This window comes from Tetrao urogallus (assembly GCF_951394365.1).
Source record: "Tetrao urogallus genome assembly, chromosome: 6".
In the NCBI taxonomy this organism is placed as follows: Eukaryota; Metazoa; Chordata; class Aves; order Galliformes; family Phasianidae; genus Tetrao; species Tetrao urogallus.
The window spans coordinates 25787838-25808217 of NC_136819.1; the positions used below are offsets into that span (position 1 = coordinate 25787838).

The following is a 20380-nucleotide window of genomic DNA, read 5'->3' on the forward strand; positions in this document are numbered from 1 at the left end:
CCGCCGCCGCCGCCGCCCGGCGGTTCGCTCGGTGACTGATTGCGGCGCCGCGCTGCCGCGGAAAGGCCCGGCGCCGCGATGGAGGCGGCCGCGCAGGGGGAAGCCAGGTAACGCCGCCTGGTAACGGCTCCTCGGCCCGGCCTCCCCTCGCTCCCCGCCGTGCTGGTCGGCTGCGCACCGGGGTAGATAGCGGCGGCGAGCCCGGCTCCAAGAACGGCCCGGAACCGGCCAGGGTAAAGGCAGGCCTGCGGCCGCCGGGCCGGTGCTATCCCCGGGCGCACGGACGCGTGCGGCAGGAGGAAGGGCAGCATTGCTGGGGTGGGTGGTCGCCGTGAGGACTGTGCGGTGACCCGGGTATGTTGAAGTTTAGTTCGCTTGTGACTAAGTCGTCATGGCTGTCATCTGTGGGTATTTTTGTACGTATTTCATCAGTAAGTATTTTACGAGCTTCTGCTCTATATCCGTTGGTACTAAAGCCTTACTCTCTTCCGTGTGAGGCAGAACTCAATATGCCGGGGGAAATGCTCTGATGACAGTCCATTATTTCAGGCAAGCCAACAATTTTCTGTTTTCTAATCGGCCAGAAGTTCTCTGGAAGTAATACAGAGCCATCTGCAGCCTCCCTCCCTCATCAGGCCCTCTGCAGGGAAAAAAGGGCTGCAGGCTTTCTGCTTTTCTGCCAGTCCTGTCTGATTCTCCATTCTTAGTACTGGAGCTTGTTGAACTATAAGGGCTATAGATACAAAACTTGCAAAAAGATGAAAAGCCCTAAGAATTCACTTGTGTGAAAATTCAGCCCTGTTACTCACAGATTCAATTGTTTGTCAGAATTACTCAGGTTTAAAAGGAAGTGCTATAGTACTGAACTAAACGAGTAAAAATTCTTCTTATATCCAAACACAGCAGTTCAAAGTCCAGCATGTTTTATGTCACAGTTGTCTGAGCTCTGCTTAATCCCCACTGCTCTTGAGGACACCCATCAGCTGATGTGTCACATTTAAATATTATCTGCTCTTTCCAGCATTCAAGATGAAGCTGTGGACAAAAGCAACTTTAAGGAGTGCAACCAGATTGCTTTCTACAGGTAAAGAGAAGAACTGTAGTGTAGGTTTTTGTAAACTGTCAGTGTTTAAAGTTATAGGAAATAGTTTCACATCAGTTTTTAATCACAGCAAGTGTGCTACTTTCAGGATGTACCTTACTGTGCCACTCACCTGTCAGCATGTGCTATTCAGCATATTTTAAAGAGTGGAATCTCACTTCTACTGTCTTCTATCCAGTATTGCCTGCATAAAAAGAGTAATAGTAATGCCCAGTAATACAGCAATTAGCCACTGTTGTACTGGTTACAGTTTCAAATACTCATTCCTGTTCTGCAGGAAATTATGCTCTGAAACCCCAAATAGCATTTTGCCCTTGGGAGCAAGTCTCCTCATTTCACATCAGCCCTCTAGTCTGTCACCATTTTGACTTCTAAGACACCCCATTTCTTAACAGGAAGTTGCCACACATTATCAAGCCTCAGATCTTGTGTTTGCTCTACTTTTAAAATAAAAATTTTATGTGATTGCTCACATTTGTGCAATGTCTGCTTGCAAGGGAACCAAGTCCAGTTATTGATAAAGAAGCATTCCTTTAAAGATTTTCAGAGATGCTCGTCTTCAAATAATTCGTAAGATCTGACTCAGCAAGGAGAATCCTCCAAACAGCTGATGGAGACTTTGTTTCAGGGTCTCTGTCCTAACAACATAATAAAGACCAAAAGATTGAAGGGATCCTGGGCAGCCAGGTCTAATATTAAATGGGGAGGTTGGTGGCCCTGCATGTGGCAGGGGGGTTGGAGATTCATGATCCTTGATGTCCCTTCCAACCCCGGCTATTCTGTGATTCTGTGAAAGCGCAGTCAAAACTCAGCAGCAGCCCCTTGGCCACTCCCCTCCTTCTGTCCCAGCTCTTAGTTTCACAGCTCAAGCACAGGGTCTTGTGAAAAAGATAACCTCAGGTTTGTAGGTCCGGGAGTATCCATTGAAAAGTATTCTCCTCGCTGTATATCCATGAGTTTACAAATGTGTTGCTTAATCTCTATATAATGTAGAAGCTGTTCTCTGGAGAGTTGGATACCAAGCAGTGGTGTATGACAGAACATAAAAAATGGATTATTCAGCTGAAATTTCTGAGTTACTGGAGAAAGTGGAAAGCAATTGGGCAGCTGAGATTTTGGTTACTTGAATTAAGCTTGTTATTATTAAAAAAAAAATAATCTAGGGGGATTACGATGGATGACCAAATCCCACTATTTTACATATCATTCATATATGCCAATGTGTGCTTACAATTATATTCCTTTTTATTTCTGATAATAATTGTTTGAAAAAAAATTGAGACAGTTATTAATTACACACTTTTAATATTACGTTCCTATGTGTGATAGAAGCCACAACAATTAGGGAGACTGAAAATAATTTTCTGTCTTGACAGACGTCAGAAACTTCTTCGTCCTGGAAAATCCTTTTATCGAGCGCTGTTGGATACAGTCTCATTAAGTGATGAGAATGTTAAATTCCAAATTACTCATGAGGAGAATAAGGTGAGATCTCACCTGGTATAAGAGGGTGCACACAGAACAAGGAGTGATTATCATCAGTAGGTCTGATAATATTTGCAGAAGGTTTTGAGAGATTTCAGTGGTAGTTGCATAAGATACAATGCAAAGCATTAGCCTAAAAATGTCCTTGCTGTTCAGTATTCATTTGTCAACTTGAGACTGTGCAAGAAGCATGCCTCTGAAGACAGTGATGCTGATCATCTTCCAGGTGAAAGGAAAAGATACCAGGCCAAAATTCTTAAGCCAATTTTGTGTCTTGGAGGAGAAAAGATTCAGAAAATGAAAAAACAGGGGAGAGGTGGGAATCCACAGAATAAAACATTTGACTACAGAGATTCCCCACAGGTGGGAAAAAAAAAAAAAAAAAAGTCATTTTGTATGAACTAGAACAAAGAGACTTTACACTTCCCAGAAGTGTAAAATAGCAAGTTTCACATCTTGATAAGTAGGTCAGTATCATCTGCTTTCTTCAGTTGTCTTTCTGATGTGGTTCATCAGTGTAAGTACCACTGTGAGTACCAGTGAACACCGATCACTGATGCTTTTGCAGAAAGCCCACATCTCAGTAGTTCCCTGCTACTTACGTTAGTAGCACAGTAGTAAAATTATCCATACTTCAACATTAGTGTTTACCACCCCTGTTTTCCTTGCTGCCTGTGGGGAGAGCTACATAATGCTAGGCATGAGAGACTTGAAAATAAAGACTCAACTTAAAAAAAGAGTTATGTCTTCAAAGCAGTAAAGCAGATTTGGCTGGTGTGAATTCAGATGGATGGTAATAGTCGCTTTGTAATGCTAAAGAAAAGAAAGCAGAAAGCAGGCATGCAGATTTTTTTCCAGACAATAAGTATCTGATGATGTTGAATTGAAAAGTAAGTTGATTTTTTTTTATCACTTCCAGTTTATCTGTGTTTTTGCTCCCAGGTTCTTCTACAAGTGGAAATCTACAAAATAGAAGGCAATATTTTTAGGCTTAAAATTAATGAGGCAGCTCCTCTCAGAGCAAGATATGAAGTTCCTGATGTCCTTGTAAAGGAACCTGCCACCCAGAAGTAAGTGATGGGAAGGTGATTTAGCACCTTAGTAACTTACAGTTTTATTTGCAAAGTTGTTTTCTCTTATCTGTGCTACAGTACAGCTGTTTCTCTGTGATATAATATTGTTACAGGAAGAGAAAATAAAAGTGTGTGTGGTTACATTCAAAAAATCATGCTAGATACAGAGGAGAAAGTTTAGTAATACATATGAGAAACTTCAGACTATTTGGCATAGTGAAAAAATAGCCTGCTTATTATGTTGCATTATTTGTACCAAATGCATTACATGCAAATGTGAAAGAAATGTAAACTATGGGTAATTTTCATGGTTGTTCTCTAGTCACCTGCTGCACTGTGCAGTGAAGCGTGAACACAGCACTTATTTCTGGGGTTCTTCACCTCAACTCAAGCCTTGAGGTTTTTGTAATGTACAGAGATAGTCTCCGCTCATTTTGTATTTCAAACTGTTATTTAGCTACAGTGGATTTCATGTGCTGCTGGTTCATATAAAGCTGTTGTTGATTTTCATTTGCCAGACTCTCTATGTCCCAGAAGGAGGAAGGTGTTTTGGTGTTGACAAGTGCTAATGAGGACTACAAGCTTCGACTGACAGCAAACCCCTTGCAGGTTGAGCTGCAGTTCAAGGATGAGACTGTTCTGAGCATGAATTCCAATGGGTTGTTATATTTTGAGCACCTGCAACCACCTCCCAGTGATAGGTACAGTATTTTTTTATCCGCCATATACTAATTTCACTGTAGTTGAACGTAAACAATCCAATGGGAATTGAAATTTCTGCAACACAAGCTCTCATGCGTTGAAATTTATATTCTCATTTACTAAATACCAGTAAGTATGCTAGTGAAGCCTTAAAAAAAGGAATTAAAAATCAATTAAATGCAAACTGTTTGGATCTGTCACAGAAGCCAGATGCTCATGCTAACCACCTTTATTTGCCAATTCTGTAATAAACTGGTGTCTTGTTCTCCTTGTTATTCTTGATAGTGAGCAGTGATAGTGTAACATTCTTAGTTTTACCTCCACTTATGACTAAACTTACTCTTTAGATAAGATTTATTCACCTTCTAAGCTCGTCAAGAAAGTTCTGTTTGAATTAAAACCTTCCATGCAGCTGCAAGAGCTTTCATGTCAGTCCCACTGCAAAATTCTGGAAGGCTGAGAAGCTACAGTGCAGAATATTACATGGCTAGGAAAAAAGCATAGAAAGTGCTTTTCTCATAGTAAGAATCATTTCAAAAATTTTAATTAACATAGAACCACTAATTAAGAATAAAGACATGAGGATCTTCTGGGTGAGTAAAATGCTGGCACAGGTAGAAGCAAATGTGAAAGCCAAAAGGATGAACTTAATTCAGGCATGGAGTTAAGGTTATTTTAAGACACTGAATATTAAAATAATTTGCCAATTGAAGTTCTCAAGTATAACTTCAGTTTTCAGTATAGCTCAGTGCCTCAAGACGTAAGGAAACAATCTCAAGTTGAGCCAAGGAAGGTTTATATTGGACGTTAGGAAGATTTTTTTCATAGAAAAGGTCATCAAGCATTGAAACAGGCTGCCCAGGAAAGTGTTAGAGCCCCCCTTCCCTGGAGGTATTTAAGAGATGTGTAGATGTGGCATTAAGGGACATTGTTTAAGTGATAGGAACTTGGTAGGTCAGGTTGGTGGTTGGACTTGACAATCTTGAAGGTCTTTTCCAACCTACACGATTCAGTGATTGTAAAACATCTATATAATATTTAAGGCAATACATAACGATATGTGAATTTTGTTTGAAATCTTTCCATATGTTAACAATAAACTGATTATATATTTGTTTTCACTAGAAACCCTACTACAGAAAATGAGGAGGCAGCAGGTGATTCCTCTAAGGTAACCCACACTTACTCCAATTCCAGAGTTAGTATTGTGTAGAAAAGGTAACTGAGTAAATAGAATCACATTTTATGATTTTTTTCTCAGAAAGTCATGGACAGCCAAACTAAGGGCCAGCCACTGCTGTGGACTTTTTGGGCCGTTCATTCACATGCGATATGGTTGTGACCAAAGGCCCCCAACGTCGACTATTCCTTTATGAGATGTATCTGATGTAACTTTTGCTTAGTGAGATTCAGAAATTCAGGACCTGGTATTTAAGACAGAGATATTTTTCAAATCCATAGTTGAATTAAGGTTCATGTGCTTTTACCAGGGCAATAAGAGACACCAGTTAGGCTTTAAAACGTCTTTCTGTGGCCTTTTTATTTAGATAATTCTTGCTCTTTTGTTCTTGATCATTTAATTCAAAGTACAGGGAAGTTCATGGTAGTATTTGATCATTTTAAAGATCTCTTTTCCTTTTAAAGAGCATTTCAAAAGAAAAAGACCTGTTCTATAACAGTCCAAAGATACACCTGCATGTACATCCGTGCTTAGCACTGTTGTAAGATTCGTTGTGGAAAAAGACCGAGTCCTGGCAGTACATATAGCACATACCAGTTTTCTCAGGAGGCTGAGTTATGCCTATGATGTAATTTTAGCCTCCCGTAGAGCAGATGGCTGCTTACTGCACTATCTAGTTAAAACTGGGAGGAGCTGTGCTGCTTTCAGTATATTTGCTCCGAAGTCTGGACTCTGCCAAAGAGTGTTTTTGCTTTGGGGGAGACACACTGCTGCAGCAGAATATAAATTGCATTTTGCATTTACTTGTTTTAGCCCCATTTGGGAAAAAAAAAAAAAAAAAAAAAAAAAAAAAAAAAAAAAAAAAAAAAAAAAAAAAAGGAAAGAAAGAAAACAAACACCTACAAAAAACAACAGTTAATAATGTGTGAATCTCATCTGAATGAAGATATTTTTCTTAATACATGGTGAGAGCAGTTGCACTTACAGGCTTAGCTATTTCTGTTTATGCAGGATAATCAGGAGGATCTAGGTCTCTGGCAAGAGAAATTTGGCAGTTTCTTAGACATCAAAGCTCATGGTAAGTCTCAGCGTAGTTCTGAAAAGTTTTACTGCTTTGTTCTTGCCTCTGTACATTCATATCACTGCTTAGTTACTTAACATTTATCAGTGTCTTCCTCACTCCTTTTAACTTGCCTATATCGTGTCAGTGGATAACACATTTGACAAAAGAACTGAAAGTGTTCATTAGACTCCTGTTGAGGAGGAAGCAGGTTAAATGTGACCCATTTCATCAGCTAACTCTGTGCTGTTTCTGACAGCAGCCAACTACTATGTAGTATACTATATGTTGTTGTTTCCTTTTTTTTTTTTAATGCATTATCACGTAACGTTGATTTCACTTGTTTATTCACAAATCACAATAGGTAAGCAATAATTTTCACAGAGAACCTCTAAAAAGGGCTAACAAGGAAAATACTGAGCAGGGCTAAGGGATACTAAGAAGGGTATTAATATCTGCCAGTCAGTAGCTCAGACGCCATTTAAATTATAGTTTATGAAAACCCATGTCCTTTTTTCTGTCTGTCCTGTTGCATTAACTAATTTGGTTTGCTTTGTCTGTTAGTTATTTCTGTCGTGCAGCCTTCTATAGCAAATGGCACTGCCCAGCAACTGCAGTATGCAGAGGGAAGCTTTCTTATAGTGACAAGGGTTTCTTCACAGTTGAGACATTAAAGGCAGGAGACTGTCATCCTTGTTGTTCATGCTGTATCTGATATATTAGGCCAGCGTCATGATTGTGCTCTTTCTCAGTAATGGAGGAGTGAGGTCCCTGTGGTAAAACACTGATACTGAAGCCACTGCTTGTCAGTCTAGACGTTCTCTAGTCACCTCCCAGAATTTCCTCTGGATTGAGTAACATGACACGATGATATCATTAGCAGCAGCTCTCCTCTATACTACTCCTCTGGCTGAAGCTGAAGAGTATTAGAAAAGCTACTCTAGCATTCATTTTGCTGCACCATTGTGCCACTAAGCTTGCCTTGCAGGTACCGGGGTAGAAATGAGATAATTTTAAGTAGTTTTACTACACAGTAAAGGAGTTATCCACTATTACATGTTTGTTTTTCTGTTGTTTTGGTTTTTTTTCTTTCCTATAAAGGCAATTCATCTTCTTAAGCAAATAGAAACTGGAAGAATATTGAAAAGATTACCTCTGCAGTACATAAGTTATAACAAAAGAAGCTGAAAGCAAGTTTGACATAGCTAATTGTTAAAACTTGCTTATTTTTTCATTTTTTCAATTAGGTTGTTCTGCTTTGTTGCTTTCAGTAAAGTCTGAGAATGGAACTCTGTACTCTTCTGTTTTAATGTTGTTATCACAGGTCCTAGTTCTGTAGGCATGGACTTCTCTTTACACGGATTTGACCATCTTTATGGAATACCACAACATGCAGAATCACTTCTTCTCAAAAACACAAGGTAAATATGGCAGATTGCATTACTGTATTGCAACTGTATTGCAACACTGTCTCAATAATTTACTGCAAACAATTTTATATTAAATATTTTGTATTTTATGCAACATTGCATATATTTATACAAGTATATTGTATCACGTGTGTTTTAGTTTAATGATAGAGCAAACTGAATCACAGACTTTCTATAGGGAGTAAGTTGCTCAGCTTTATGTTCTGCAACTTAATAAATGAACTCTTCTGTTCTCTCTCAATTTTTTATGCCTTTTTTTTAATTGCATGGTTACTCATGTTTAAGCAGAACTCTTAAAGGAGCAATTCCATGGGGGACAGAATTTAGAATTCATTTTTTAGGACTAGGATCAAAATAGCAGTAGTCTCAATAGCAATAATGTTACTTGGTTCAGATAGGTAGAAACAAAGATGTTATATTCTAGGCTGTCCACATATGTGCCCTGGGTGCTAAACATAAGACTATAATACAGCATGCTCACTGTGTTCATTGGAAGTATAGTAGAGCTAAAATTGGCTTAGTGAAGGATGCTTATATCTAACAAAGATATCTGTCTGTTTGTCCTAGTGATGGTGATGCATACCGGCTTTATAATTTGGACATCTTTGGCCACAAGATACATGACAAGATAGGCATTTATGGTTCAGTGCCACTTCTCATAGCACACAAACCTGACAGAACTTTGGGGATCTTCTGGCTGAATTCTTCAGAAACACTGGTAGAGATTAATACAAAGGCAGTAGCTGAGGTGAGATTAGCCCACTTTCCTCAGAATTTAATAACCACCAAAAACACCACAAGTTAGGGCCAAAAGGAAGATGACAGCATTGTTGGAGATTTTTCTATTGCTCCCTAATGAAAAATTGTCGGTCTCTTTCTACTGTCCTTCCTACTACAGAATTTGTTGTATTAAACCACTGAAAAGAACAGAATTTCTTTCAAAAGGCAAATTATGGAACTTGCGACTTAATAGGTGTACAAAAGAAGGGAGAGAAGAAATATGCGCTGTTGGAGAAGAAATGTAAAAGGGTGGACCAAAACTTGACCACTTTTTGGATTTGATAAATTTTATGGAGTTTACTGAAATTAACATATCTCTGCTCAGCAGGCTCATATATCTGTGGAATGTAGCTGGTCTTCAGGAATCAAAAAGTTCAGGAGATAAGCTCAAGTCTTGAAGCACAAATACATGATTTCTACTGAAGTTGAAATAGTGAAAAAAATCTTGCTTTATTCCAACACTTGATTATATAGTTAAAATTATTAGTTTTCTTTGTTAGTGAATGATTCTAAAGATCCTGCAGCAAATGTGCTGTAAGATTATACTCTAATTACAGAAAAATTATAATTCTTTTGCCCCTCATTATCCATTTTCTGTCATCTTTATTTTGTGTAACTGACATGCAACATAAAGAATTTGTGAATGATGTATAATATACTTGGAGTGCATACTCCTAACGTCTGCCAGATAACATGTTAGTGGTAAGATTTGATAGCAAGTGATTCAGCTTTGCCTTGGTTTCCTTTAAAGCACATACCCACCGAACCTGCTGCAGATATTTCTAAGCAGAGGGCAGTGCCTCTCACTGATGTGCGCTGGATGTCAGAAAGTGGAATCATTGACGTTTTTCTGCTGATGGGACCCACGGCATTTGATATCTTCAAGCAGTTTGCACAACTGACAGGTACTAACTTAAATCATTACAGCAGATTTACATCAGAGAATTTCTGAGGCGCTTGTTGTACTCAAGCTGAACTTCATGATTGTGGCTCCCATCCAACTGCATATGTTCTGTTATTCTATTATTTAGTTGCTTGCATTAATGACAGTTAAACTCATCTGTAATATTTTTACGTTAGGAAAAAAATGAAGAATAAGATTATATTGTTTACTGCAATGATATTTCAGTGTCACCAAAGTAGAAATCAAAGTAGAAATACCTTCTCTGTCATGCATTATCATTACAGCCTTCTGGCTGTTAAGCCTGTTGTAACCATTGTTAATTCAAGAATTCAGTCTCTTGGATATGAAAAACGTGCTCTAGTCACAGTGTAGGCAAGAATTCCCTGTATCCAGACACATATATTAATCATGGCTCCTAAGTTAACTTTCATAGTCTGTAGGTAAAATGCTGAAAAGCATTAAAAGTATTGGCTTAATTCATATACTCTTCCTAGGAACTCAAGCACTACCTCCCCTCTTTTCTCTGGGCTACCATCAGTGCCGATGGAATTATGAAGATGAACAAGATGTCAAGGCAGTTGATGCAGGTTTTGATGAACATGACATTCCTTATGATGTGATATGGTTGGACATAGAACATACAGATGGCAAGAGATATTTCACCTGGGACAAGAAAAAATTCCAGAACCCCAAGAGAATGCAAGAACTTCTCAGGAAGAAAAAACGCAAGGTAAATAATATCTCAAGAAGGAAGAAAGTATTCAATTGCAGCGTGAGGTTCCCCAGTCAGCTTTAACCAAAGTATTTCAGATACTAGAAACCATGGAACTACAACAGAGCAAATTAGATTGTGTTGCAGTACGGTGATGCTTCCAGTGGGCATTTCTTTTAATCCTGCTCCTCATGCCATTGTATTATTTCACAGTTTGTCCTCTACCCTTGAGCATGAGGCTAGGTTTGACCCTTTTGAAGCTCCGTATTGCAGAAGCAGCCCAGTGCTGAACTTAACATGAGCTTTCACCACTAGTAGTTGCTATGCTTGTCTTTTAACAAAAGTGAAATTTTACTGTTTTACTCAGTATAGTTGATGTTAATAACATGTTTTATTTTCTTATTCTGGCAGCTTGTCGTCATCGTAGATCCACATATTAAAGCTGATCCCATGTATACCCTGTATTCACAGGGAAAAGAAAAGGGATATTTTGTGAAAGACAGGAATGGAAAAGATTTTGAGGGCATCTGTTGGCCAGGTAAAAAAAGAAAAAAAAAAAAAAAAAAAAGCTGTTCCATTTCTTCATTTTGAGCTGTTAATTTTAAAAATTTTATAGAATCATAAATAGAATTAACTTCTCATAATACTTCTATTTTTGTAGTTATTATTTCAAGTTCCTTGTGGTTTCTTTGGCTTTGTACATTCATGTTCCAATTGTCTTAGCTGTACAGCTTTCTCTGCTCTGTCTGTTGACTTTGCAGATAGTCCCATTACTCAGAGCTAGAAACAATCGTTGGTGTCTGTATAATCAATGAATATACAGGTGTTATAATTAAGAAATATACAAGAGAACGTGGCTAAGCAGGTTATTACACCAAAAAGAATAGATAGTGGTCTTACCTTTGTCCTAGGCTCGCTAGAAAATTCCAAAAGGAGGGATCTCTAGAAAGAGATCCATCCCTGCTAGTACTCAGCTCTTAAATGGGGTCTAGAAAATGGAGTCAAGCTCCACCCCCTTCACCTGTGCTCCCAGGCTGAATCATTGCTCACCTCAGGTGATCAATCAGAGGTTCAGGCTGTGATTCAGCAGTTCTCATACAGCGCCCATTGTGAAAAGCATCTTAACTGTAGGCCACTGTATTTAGGTGCAAAGATAACACATGATCTTGAAATAAGTTAAATAACTGGAATCTCCTACATCCACAGGTTCCTCTTACTATCTGGATTTCACCAATCCTGAAGTGCGAAAATGGTATGCAGATCAATTTGCCTTCAAAACATACAAGGTGTGTATCTATTTGCACTGATCTACATGTACCAGAAAGCCTAAAAATGGGGAAAAGAAAGAAGAGAAACTGCTGGCTAAGCAAATTGATGGCTTCTGTAGTTGTAATATTATTATATACAGGAAAGCATCTTGGTAAGCTGAAATACTGTACAAGGATTTTCTCCATGGACTTATCTACTGTCAGAAAGCTGGAACCCATATTCCACCACTGAAACTGCTTACTTAGCTGTAGCAGTAGATGGACAGAGTGCAGTCATTTTTGCAACCCATCATCTAATACAGGGCTTGCATTCTTGTGCTTATTACAATGACAGTACAAACGGGGTAATAGGCATGCTTTCTTGTAGCTCGTGGTCACATCACCTTGACCTTGCAACTCTGTTACAGGGGTCCACTAATATCCTCTTTGTGTGGAATGACATGAACGAGCCATCTGTTTTCAAAGGGGCAGAGCTAACAATGCAGAAAGATGCTTTGCACTACAACAACTGGGAGCATCGGGAATTACACAACCTCTACGGATTCTACCAGGTAGAGTATCAGGAGGCACAGACCAGCAATTATCTGTCTTTGTGGACTACGTGTCATGTAGTAAGGATGTTATTTACACAGTAGCAGTTGTTCTGTAACCTCCACCAGGAAACGAAACTCTGCCGCACTAATTATTGCTGTATTTGAAATAAACTTCTCCATGGTTGGTAACAAGACAATATGACAGTATCCATGCCTCTGTAACATCACAGTGGCTGTGACAACACAATATTAATCTTTTTTTGTTGTTGTTCAAGTCTATTCCGGGAGAAAAGTATCAGTTTAATAATAGCAGTTATCTATGAGCACACATTTCTTAAATATGAAGAGCTAAAAAGGTGGTTTAGCAAATATCTTAATTACAGAGATCATCTTCCGAATTTTTATATTCATGATTTTCAGCAAATGGCAACTGCTGAAGGACTCATAAAACGTTCTTCCGGAAAAGAGAGACCATTTGTTCTCACACGATCTTTCTTTGCTGGATCACAAAAGTATGGTAAGCAAAGACTAGCTGCATGCCTTCACTATTGGTTTGTTTTCTTCAGCTTGCCATGTAATAGTAAGTCTAAAGAGGACAGAAACTATCTTAAGAGTGCAAATTATTAAACTGAAAAAACTCAGGAAAAGTTGGCAAAGCACATACAATTCAGTAACAATCTGTACCCTGTGACAGACCACTATGAACCTTATTGTATAATTCAAGATCATGCATGTATTATAAAAATACATTGCAATGAACAGTAGTTCATGACCATTCTTGTTTTCTTTGCTAAACTACAAGCATAAACTGAATTGTAAACCCAGTTTTCCTATGTAATCCTGAAACTGAGTATTTTCAGGGGCGGTGTGGACCGGAGACAACACAGCAGAGTGGGGTTACTTGAAAATCTCCATTCCAATGCTTCTCACCGTCAGCATGGCAGGGATTTCATTCTGTGGAGGTAAGGTGTTTGGCTGAAGTTGCTCACCATACATCCACTAGTGCCACCAGGCTTCAACAGTCCAGTGCATTTCCAGGTAGATTCACAGATGAATCTGGTTCAGAAACTAAAAAGCTGTCTCTCACCATCACTTCTCCACTTAGTCTTTCTGTAGTGTTTGTGACTTGGAACAGTGATCTCTAGGTGGTGGTCTGTAGCATCACTGTAGCGGTCTTTGGAGGTTCAAAACCTCCTAAAACTCTCTTGCTGTTTATATTAAAGGATAATTTGTTACCTCAGTGTTCCACTCTAAATTGGACAAGCGGCTATCCAACATCAGAACCGCAAGTACACTGTGAAATTCATGAATTAATATACTTGGAATGCTTGTTAGAGGAGAACTTCAAATTCTTCAGAATAATTTCCAAAAATGTGTATTTTTATTTGTCTGCGCAATATCTAGCTGATGTGGGAGGGTTCATTGGAGATCCAGAACCAGAATTACTTGTTCGCTGGTATCAGGCTGGAGCCTACCAGCCCTTCTTCAGAGGTCATTCTAACATGAAGAGCAAACGGCGAGAACCGTGGCTCTTTGGGGAGAAGAACACCCAGATCATCAGGGAAGCCATTAGAGAGCGCTACGTCCTCCTGCCATACTTATACACACTGTTCTATCGGGCACACACAGAGGCTGAACCAGTTATGAGGTAAGCACGTAAGTCAGGAGGCTAGTGATTATCCTTAGGAAGCCACTTAGATGAGGGAACTTAAATCACTGTCTCATACATTTGTGATTACTTAAATAGTTTGAAGTCTAAATTCTATTTTGCTTTCTGCAAGCCGTGATAAGGTTACTAGAGAAAACTAAATATCATGCTTACTGAATGACACCTCAGACACGCTAACTCACATACAGTCTTTAAAAATGTTTTTAAAGAACTGTGGACTCCAAAATTCTCATAATAAACAACATTGTCTGGTGTTCCAAACCACACTTAAAACCATGCTTAATAGGCTCTGAAGTTGCTGGCCAAAAAAACATAAAGGCAATTTTGCTGCTCATGAAAGTACTTGTTATTGCTGTATTGTTGGTATCATAAAAGCTTTTTTTCATATTGATAACTTGCTTATTTATCTCTGTAGTATATTTTATCATTTTTCTTCTAGTACAGAATCTAGTAGTCTAGAACAGAAATGAAGTCAGAAAATCAGAAAATCAGAAAGTCAGAAAATGTTCTGCTGCTAACTTATAAGAAAATCTCACAGTGGAACTGAATGCAGAAGTCATTTCAGCAAGAGATAAATGTCATCAGTTTCTTTGATATTACTGTGCCTTTGAATTTGCCCTTGGAGTTATCCTCTTCCAGCACATCTGCCTTTATGCATTATTATGCAAATAAAATACTTCTACGTTTTTTTGGGTTTTTTTTGTTTGTTTGTTTTAAAAGGGTATTTTTGAAGGAGATTGAGTATTTTGAGTTTATAGTGGTTTGCATTATAGATATTGTGTGGGCATCTGCCTGCACGTATGTAGATGTAGAAGCCCCTGATGTACAACACTGGCAGACAGCAGGCTTCTGTCTTTTTTGAAATAGGCACACAATTAGAGAGGAAGCATGGTATTTTTCTCAGTGTAGAAAATGTGTCTCATCAGTGAGTACATGGCCAGCAGGGCTGTAGTGAACAAGTGGAGGTTTATAAGTAACACGAGCCAAGCTTCTTTGTAGAGAAACCCCAGAGATCTGCTGCAGACCGTCTCTGACTTGAATGAGCTCTTTCTGTCATAATCTCTCAAAACAAACTATACACATTTATTATGTGTCCAGAAGACTATCGCACTTCTCTTTATTGAGAAAGGCTGAAGTTGAACTTCTAGTGCAGGTTTTCCAGCGTGTGACCAGGAGACATGCTGCAAAACAGAGCAGAAAAGACTTGCTCAGGGACTACATCATCAAGTGTCAGCGTTGCTGGTAGAAAAGCTCATCCATCTCTGCTTTGCTAGAGGGAAGGCATCTGTAATGCAAGTTTGCAAAGAAGAAGGCAGCAATGAAGAAAGTGAGGCTGCAGGCGGCCAAACCATAGGTACTTGGGAGTGCACCTTAAAGTGGTACTTTAAGGCATGGAATAGGAAATTGCTCTATCTTCAATTCTCAATTGCTTTTAAGAGAAGGAAAAAGTGGAGCCTAAAAATGCCAGCAGGCCTTGAACAGGGTGGTGGGAGAGGAGAAACTAATTGAATTCCACTGTCTGTCTTCCTTCAGGCCTCTCTGGATAGAGTTCCCAGAGAAATTAGAAACTTTTGGAGTGGAAGATGAATACATGCTAGGTAAGCCGGGTGGGTGTGCAGCACAGCTTTGCTGCATAACAGTGCTGTAGCAGAATGAGACCTGAATAGTCATCAACTCCTTACATGCCTTTTTTCTCCAGTACAAAGTGAACACATGGTGTGCTCAAGTGAGCATGAAGTGGCTCAAGCAGTCCCTTAAAATGAATACAAGAAGCTGACAAACCTACTCAAAACCAGAGCAGACTGCTACTGGTGAGATGAGGCCTCAGGCACCACAACGATCACTTATTGCCATGTTTATGCTTTTCTCCAGGAAATGCTTTGTTGGTATATCCAGTCACAGACAAAGAGGCCAAGGCTGTGAGTGTGCTACTTCCAGGGTTGAAGGAGGTATGGATGATATAAAGCTGCTCAGCTTTTCAGCTCACAGAAATATATTATACAGCAGCCTTCCTGCTCCCCTCTTCATAACTACTATGCACTGCCACTACACCAGCCATTCTGTGCCACTCTAAGCCTTCCTTTTCCACAGGATGGCACTGTGATCCACTCCTACACAGACTACTTGGCTGCAGCAGCTAAGTGAAAGAAGGGAAGGAATTGGCAAAAAAGGTTCAGAAGGGAAAGAAAGCATAAGGTTTAACCCTAGAGACAAATGAAAGCAGTGAAGGGAAGTGTGAAAGACTGCAGAGCTTTGTTAATGCTCTAATGGACCCGAAGACACTAACGATTTTTTCCTCCATATAAAAAAAATAGATGAGGCTCTCCAAACAAGCTATGAAACATATTTTTCTTATCAAGATCTTTGTGGGAATTCAGTGCCTGGCTCACCTGAAGTAGTTAAACCTGCTGGCAAGAGTGATGCATGGGAAATTTCAAATGTAGCTCTTTTTTGTTATTTTTTCACTTCAATATAAATACATTCATTCTGGAACAGAGCATTTCTAGACCAAAAAGAAAAAAAAAATTGTTTTGAGCTACCCGATGCTTTAAAACATGCAAGATGTTATGCAAACTGTAGAAAAATAGGTTTATTTTTCTGCCTCAGGGAAAGAATAAAGTTTCATTACTATCCAAGGTTATTGAATTTAGAAAGTAAATGTAATTTCTTACACGTGAATTAGGTTGTTAGGAATAGTGAAAGTAAGAGATGAAGCAAAAAAAAAACTCTGCAAAGGGAACAGATCTTGTCATGTAAATTCTTGCTCATTCTTTTTTCATTTTTCCTAGGTTTGGTATGATTTCAGAAAATTTAAACGAATGGAAGATCAAGGCACTCTGAAGATCCCAGTAACACTGGAGAATGTATGTTAGTTGAATAGTTTTCTTTATGTGCTTACAGTAAAAGTTCAGTTCTGAGATTTGCAAAGAAAAAACTTAAGATTTCCCTGTTCCCAGTTAAAATTGCATGATCAGAGTTACATGAATGTTTCTACACTGGCCTTGTTTTGGCAGATTCCCATATTCCAGCGAGGGGGCACTGTGATACCTCTTAAGACTGCAGCTGGAAAGTCCACTGAATGGATGACAAATATTTCTTATGAACTCCGCGTGGCACTGAACGCAGAGGTACTCTGAAATCATGTTCCCCTTACAAAGTTGTCTTTTGCCACATTTATCCTAAAGCCTAAAGGTGCTTCCAGTGACCCTCTATTAAGTTTCTGCTAGTGGAGGCTCCCTCCTCCCTCCCAGTATTCCCTCAGAGTGAAACTGTCAGAGCGCAGCATGGGCGGAACATTTTTCTGACTTTTCTCAGCCCTCCACCAGTGCTTTGGAAGAAGAGGCAGCAGAGAATTGGCAGGGCACAAACTTGCTGGAATGTAGGTAGTAGTTCCCACAAGTGTCCTTTCTAATAAATGAAGTGACACCTGTCACCTAAATCAGTTTGCAGAACCAGAACATCCAAGTTTTCAGAGCACTCTCAGAGCTGGCCTCCCTGAATCTTCTGGAGATACAAGTGGCTAAAAAAAACAACCAAATAAAAAGCACACACACACAGAAACCTCACAACCTTCACTATGAAGCATAACACATAATGAAACAGTGTTCTGTGTTTCTTTGTCTAATACTAGAAGATGCTATTAGCTTGGACTCCATCTGTTGTGTTTCACAGGCCTGTGCAGTAGGTGAGCTCTACCTAGATGATGGACATTCATTTCAGTATCTCCACAAAAAGCAGTTCCTGTACCGGAAATTCACCTTTCACAAGAACATTCTCTCTTCCAGGTAACAACAACAGAGGCAGATAGAAGCCACCCAACATACATATTGTCAGTGGAAATGTCTTGTAAAATATGGAAATATTAGTCTTATGTGTTGCTTAGTGAAGCCCCCAGAATAGCAATAGCTACTGGTAAGGAATCCTGTAACTGCCAATATTAGACTTTTACTAGTGAAGTCTGTTGCCCCTAGGGCTATGTGGTGCATAGATAATGAACTTATAGGCATTTCATTATTCTCTTAAGTTTTAAAAATATGCAGTAGTTAGTTGGTCTTCAAACTACATAATTTAGAATAAGCAAAACTGTAGACTACTTAAATGATGTAGGTAAAAGCATGCTTCAAATCTGAACATTTTCAAATTTACGAATAGAAATGAAGCATGTTGCTAAATTACTTGCAAATCTAGAAGTTGCAGGGGAAAAAAAGTCGTTTAGGTGAGTAATATAACCCTTTGCCACCAAAAATGAAAATCTGACTTTCATCCAAGTTTTTATATTTGTAAATATATAAATTAAAGTAGTTTCAAAATGAAAGATAATTAAGCTTAAGACTGAAACATCTAACTTGAAAAATGTTAGAATTGACTTTACATTTGTGTTTTGGGGTTTCCACTATCACTTCACAGAAATCTAGGACATTTCTGGTAGTCTATGCCATGCTTTATGTCACAAAATCTTCTCAAACTATTTTGTCCCCTTCTGACTTTATGAAATCTGCTATGCAGTCAAATGCTAGCAGATAACAGCAGAAAAATGTTACTTTTTTCAGGAGAGAGGTAAATAGAGGAAAAGGAAACTGGTTTAGGGAATTTTCCGGGTAAGACTGAAGTAGTCCTTTCTCAGTATAAGACTGAACGTCTAGTGATGGACAGAAATGATGCAAAATACTGTTCTTTTTTTTCAGCTGCACAGATGAGAGCGGTCAATACCGTACCACGTGTGTAGTCGAGCGCGTGATATTTCTGGGACTTGGACAACAGCCCACTTTAGTGACAGCCTGTTCCAAGGGTAATGAACCGACTTTTGTTTTACTACATTTAGTTATTCTGATTCTGCTACATTCTTATGTATATACTTGGCACATTTGACTACTATTTGTTTTGTGTTCAGTCCTTTCCAGCAGTGGCAAAGACAGTCTGAAGTAAAAACTGAAGTGATTCACATATAACTGTGTTTCAGAAGGGCTATTCCTAAATCATATAGTAAATTTTCTTCTCCTTTCTAGGTGGGAAAGAAAAAGAAGTGGTTTTCACATATGATACGAAGACTGCTGTACTGATTCTGGAAAATTTAGCCCTGAGAGTTGATAGTGACTGGGAGATTTGTATCAAGTGAAACAGGACAACTTCTTCAAATAATTCATTGAGAGGTGGAGGAGAAATCATCCTCAAAGACTTGAAGTGTTCACTTGAATCCAATCAAATCAAGGAATATTTCCCACCCACCCAGCCCCACAGTAACATTTCTTACAATTTTCCTTTTAAAACATTGATTTAAACTTGGATAACTCTTCTGTCTGGCAAAATAATAGTGCTATGATTGTCTGTGGAGGAAAACTAAGGAGTATTTGTTCTAGGCTAGCTTCAATTAGGCTTTAAGAGTACAGTCAGTCTTTACTTACACCAAAAAAAATCATGAACTGATTGTGTGAGATTGTGGCTCATTTGCATGGGGTTTTATCTAAGGATTTAGAAATCTCACCTTTCACAGCTTAGAGCACTTGAGGAGAGCAGAACTGCACCAGTTTGACAAACAGCATCAGTAGATATACCAGATGCTGAGATCTGCCTGCAAAAGCTGCCTTGTAAAAATAAGCTCAGAAAGCCACCCACCGTGGTTGCAGATGCTTCCTATTTCCAGTCCTTATGAGCCTGCAGAATTCATCAATCTGCATGGGAAAGTAAACAACAGGCTAGCTAAACAATTCGGTCACCAGGCTTTGAAGAAGTGGTGCCAATCAGTTGAGAGTGCAGAATTCTCTCCAAGAGATGGCTTGGAAACTGGCTTTTGAAAAGGTGTATGTCTATGGCAATGGTAGCAGTTTGGGGCAGCAGCTAGGTTCCCATGGAAATGTTTTCCACAGCACTGCTTCCCTCTTTGTGCCAGCACTACTTTAAAAATTAATTTGTTAGGAAAGAATTGGCCTCTTTTGAATGATTAAATGTCATTGGTTGAAGTTAGCCTGGTGAAGCAACATCCTTCCTTGGAAATCTGCTCCTCCAAGTCTTTGAGCTTTTGCTAAGCCATGGCTTCCATTACATTTAGTTTAGCAATTTCCTGGTCAGCTTTTGGTATCTAGCTGAAATTTGAGCTTGGTAGATGGCAATGAAAAAGGCAGAAATTATTTCTATTAACACGATAAGGAAATATTTTCCATAGTGAATTCTTAGGGAAAGAGAAGGAGAGACACAATTTTTGTCCATTAAAGGGAACATGGTAGTGCATTTGTACATTGTCCCCTACACTTCGTATTAAGCCCGCTCAGTGCTTGGTCAGTCATTCCCACCTGCTGCTGTTCGTCCTCTGCAGGACAGATTTCTGGGAATAACAGTGTGAGAGCAAATGGTGACAACTACGCTGTTGAGTAGAAAGTGCAGCTTGTTTCCCACCTGACCCTTAGCTTCCTTCTTTTTTTTATTCTGCAGAGCTCTTTTTCGACTCTTTTTAGCAAGACACTCTGAACCTCCACTCCAGGAGCTGG

At 39.1% G+C, this 20380-nt stretch overlaps 1 protein-coding gene across 1 annotated transcript; it reads left to right on the forward strand.

The window, feature by feature from the left end:
- Window positions 1–78: 78 nt before the first annotated feature.
- On the forward strand, window positions 79–19014 carry GANC (glucosidase alpha, neutral C; the record flags this gene model as incomplete). Its single annotated transcript, XM_079537775.1, has 24 exons — window positions 79–107; window positions 1022–1084; window positions 2479–2587; window positions 3530–3657; window positions 4179–4361; window positions 5488–5533; window positions 6554–6620; window positions 7927–8023; window positions 8600–8780; window positions 9564–9717; window positions 10211–10446; window positions 10840–10966; window positions 11635–11714; window positions 12104–12247; window positions 12650–12746; window positions 13090–13191; window positions 13634–13877; window positions 15432–15496; window positions 15771–15847; window positions 16688–16762; window positions 16913–17026; window positions 17571–17683; window positions 18584–18687; window positions 18905–19014. 24 exons carry the CDS (start codon window positions 79–81, stop codon window positions 19012–19014), a joined length of 2745 nt encoding a protein of 914 aa, XP_079393901.1.
- Between the last annotated feature and the right edge of the window lie 1366 nt (window positions 19015–20380).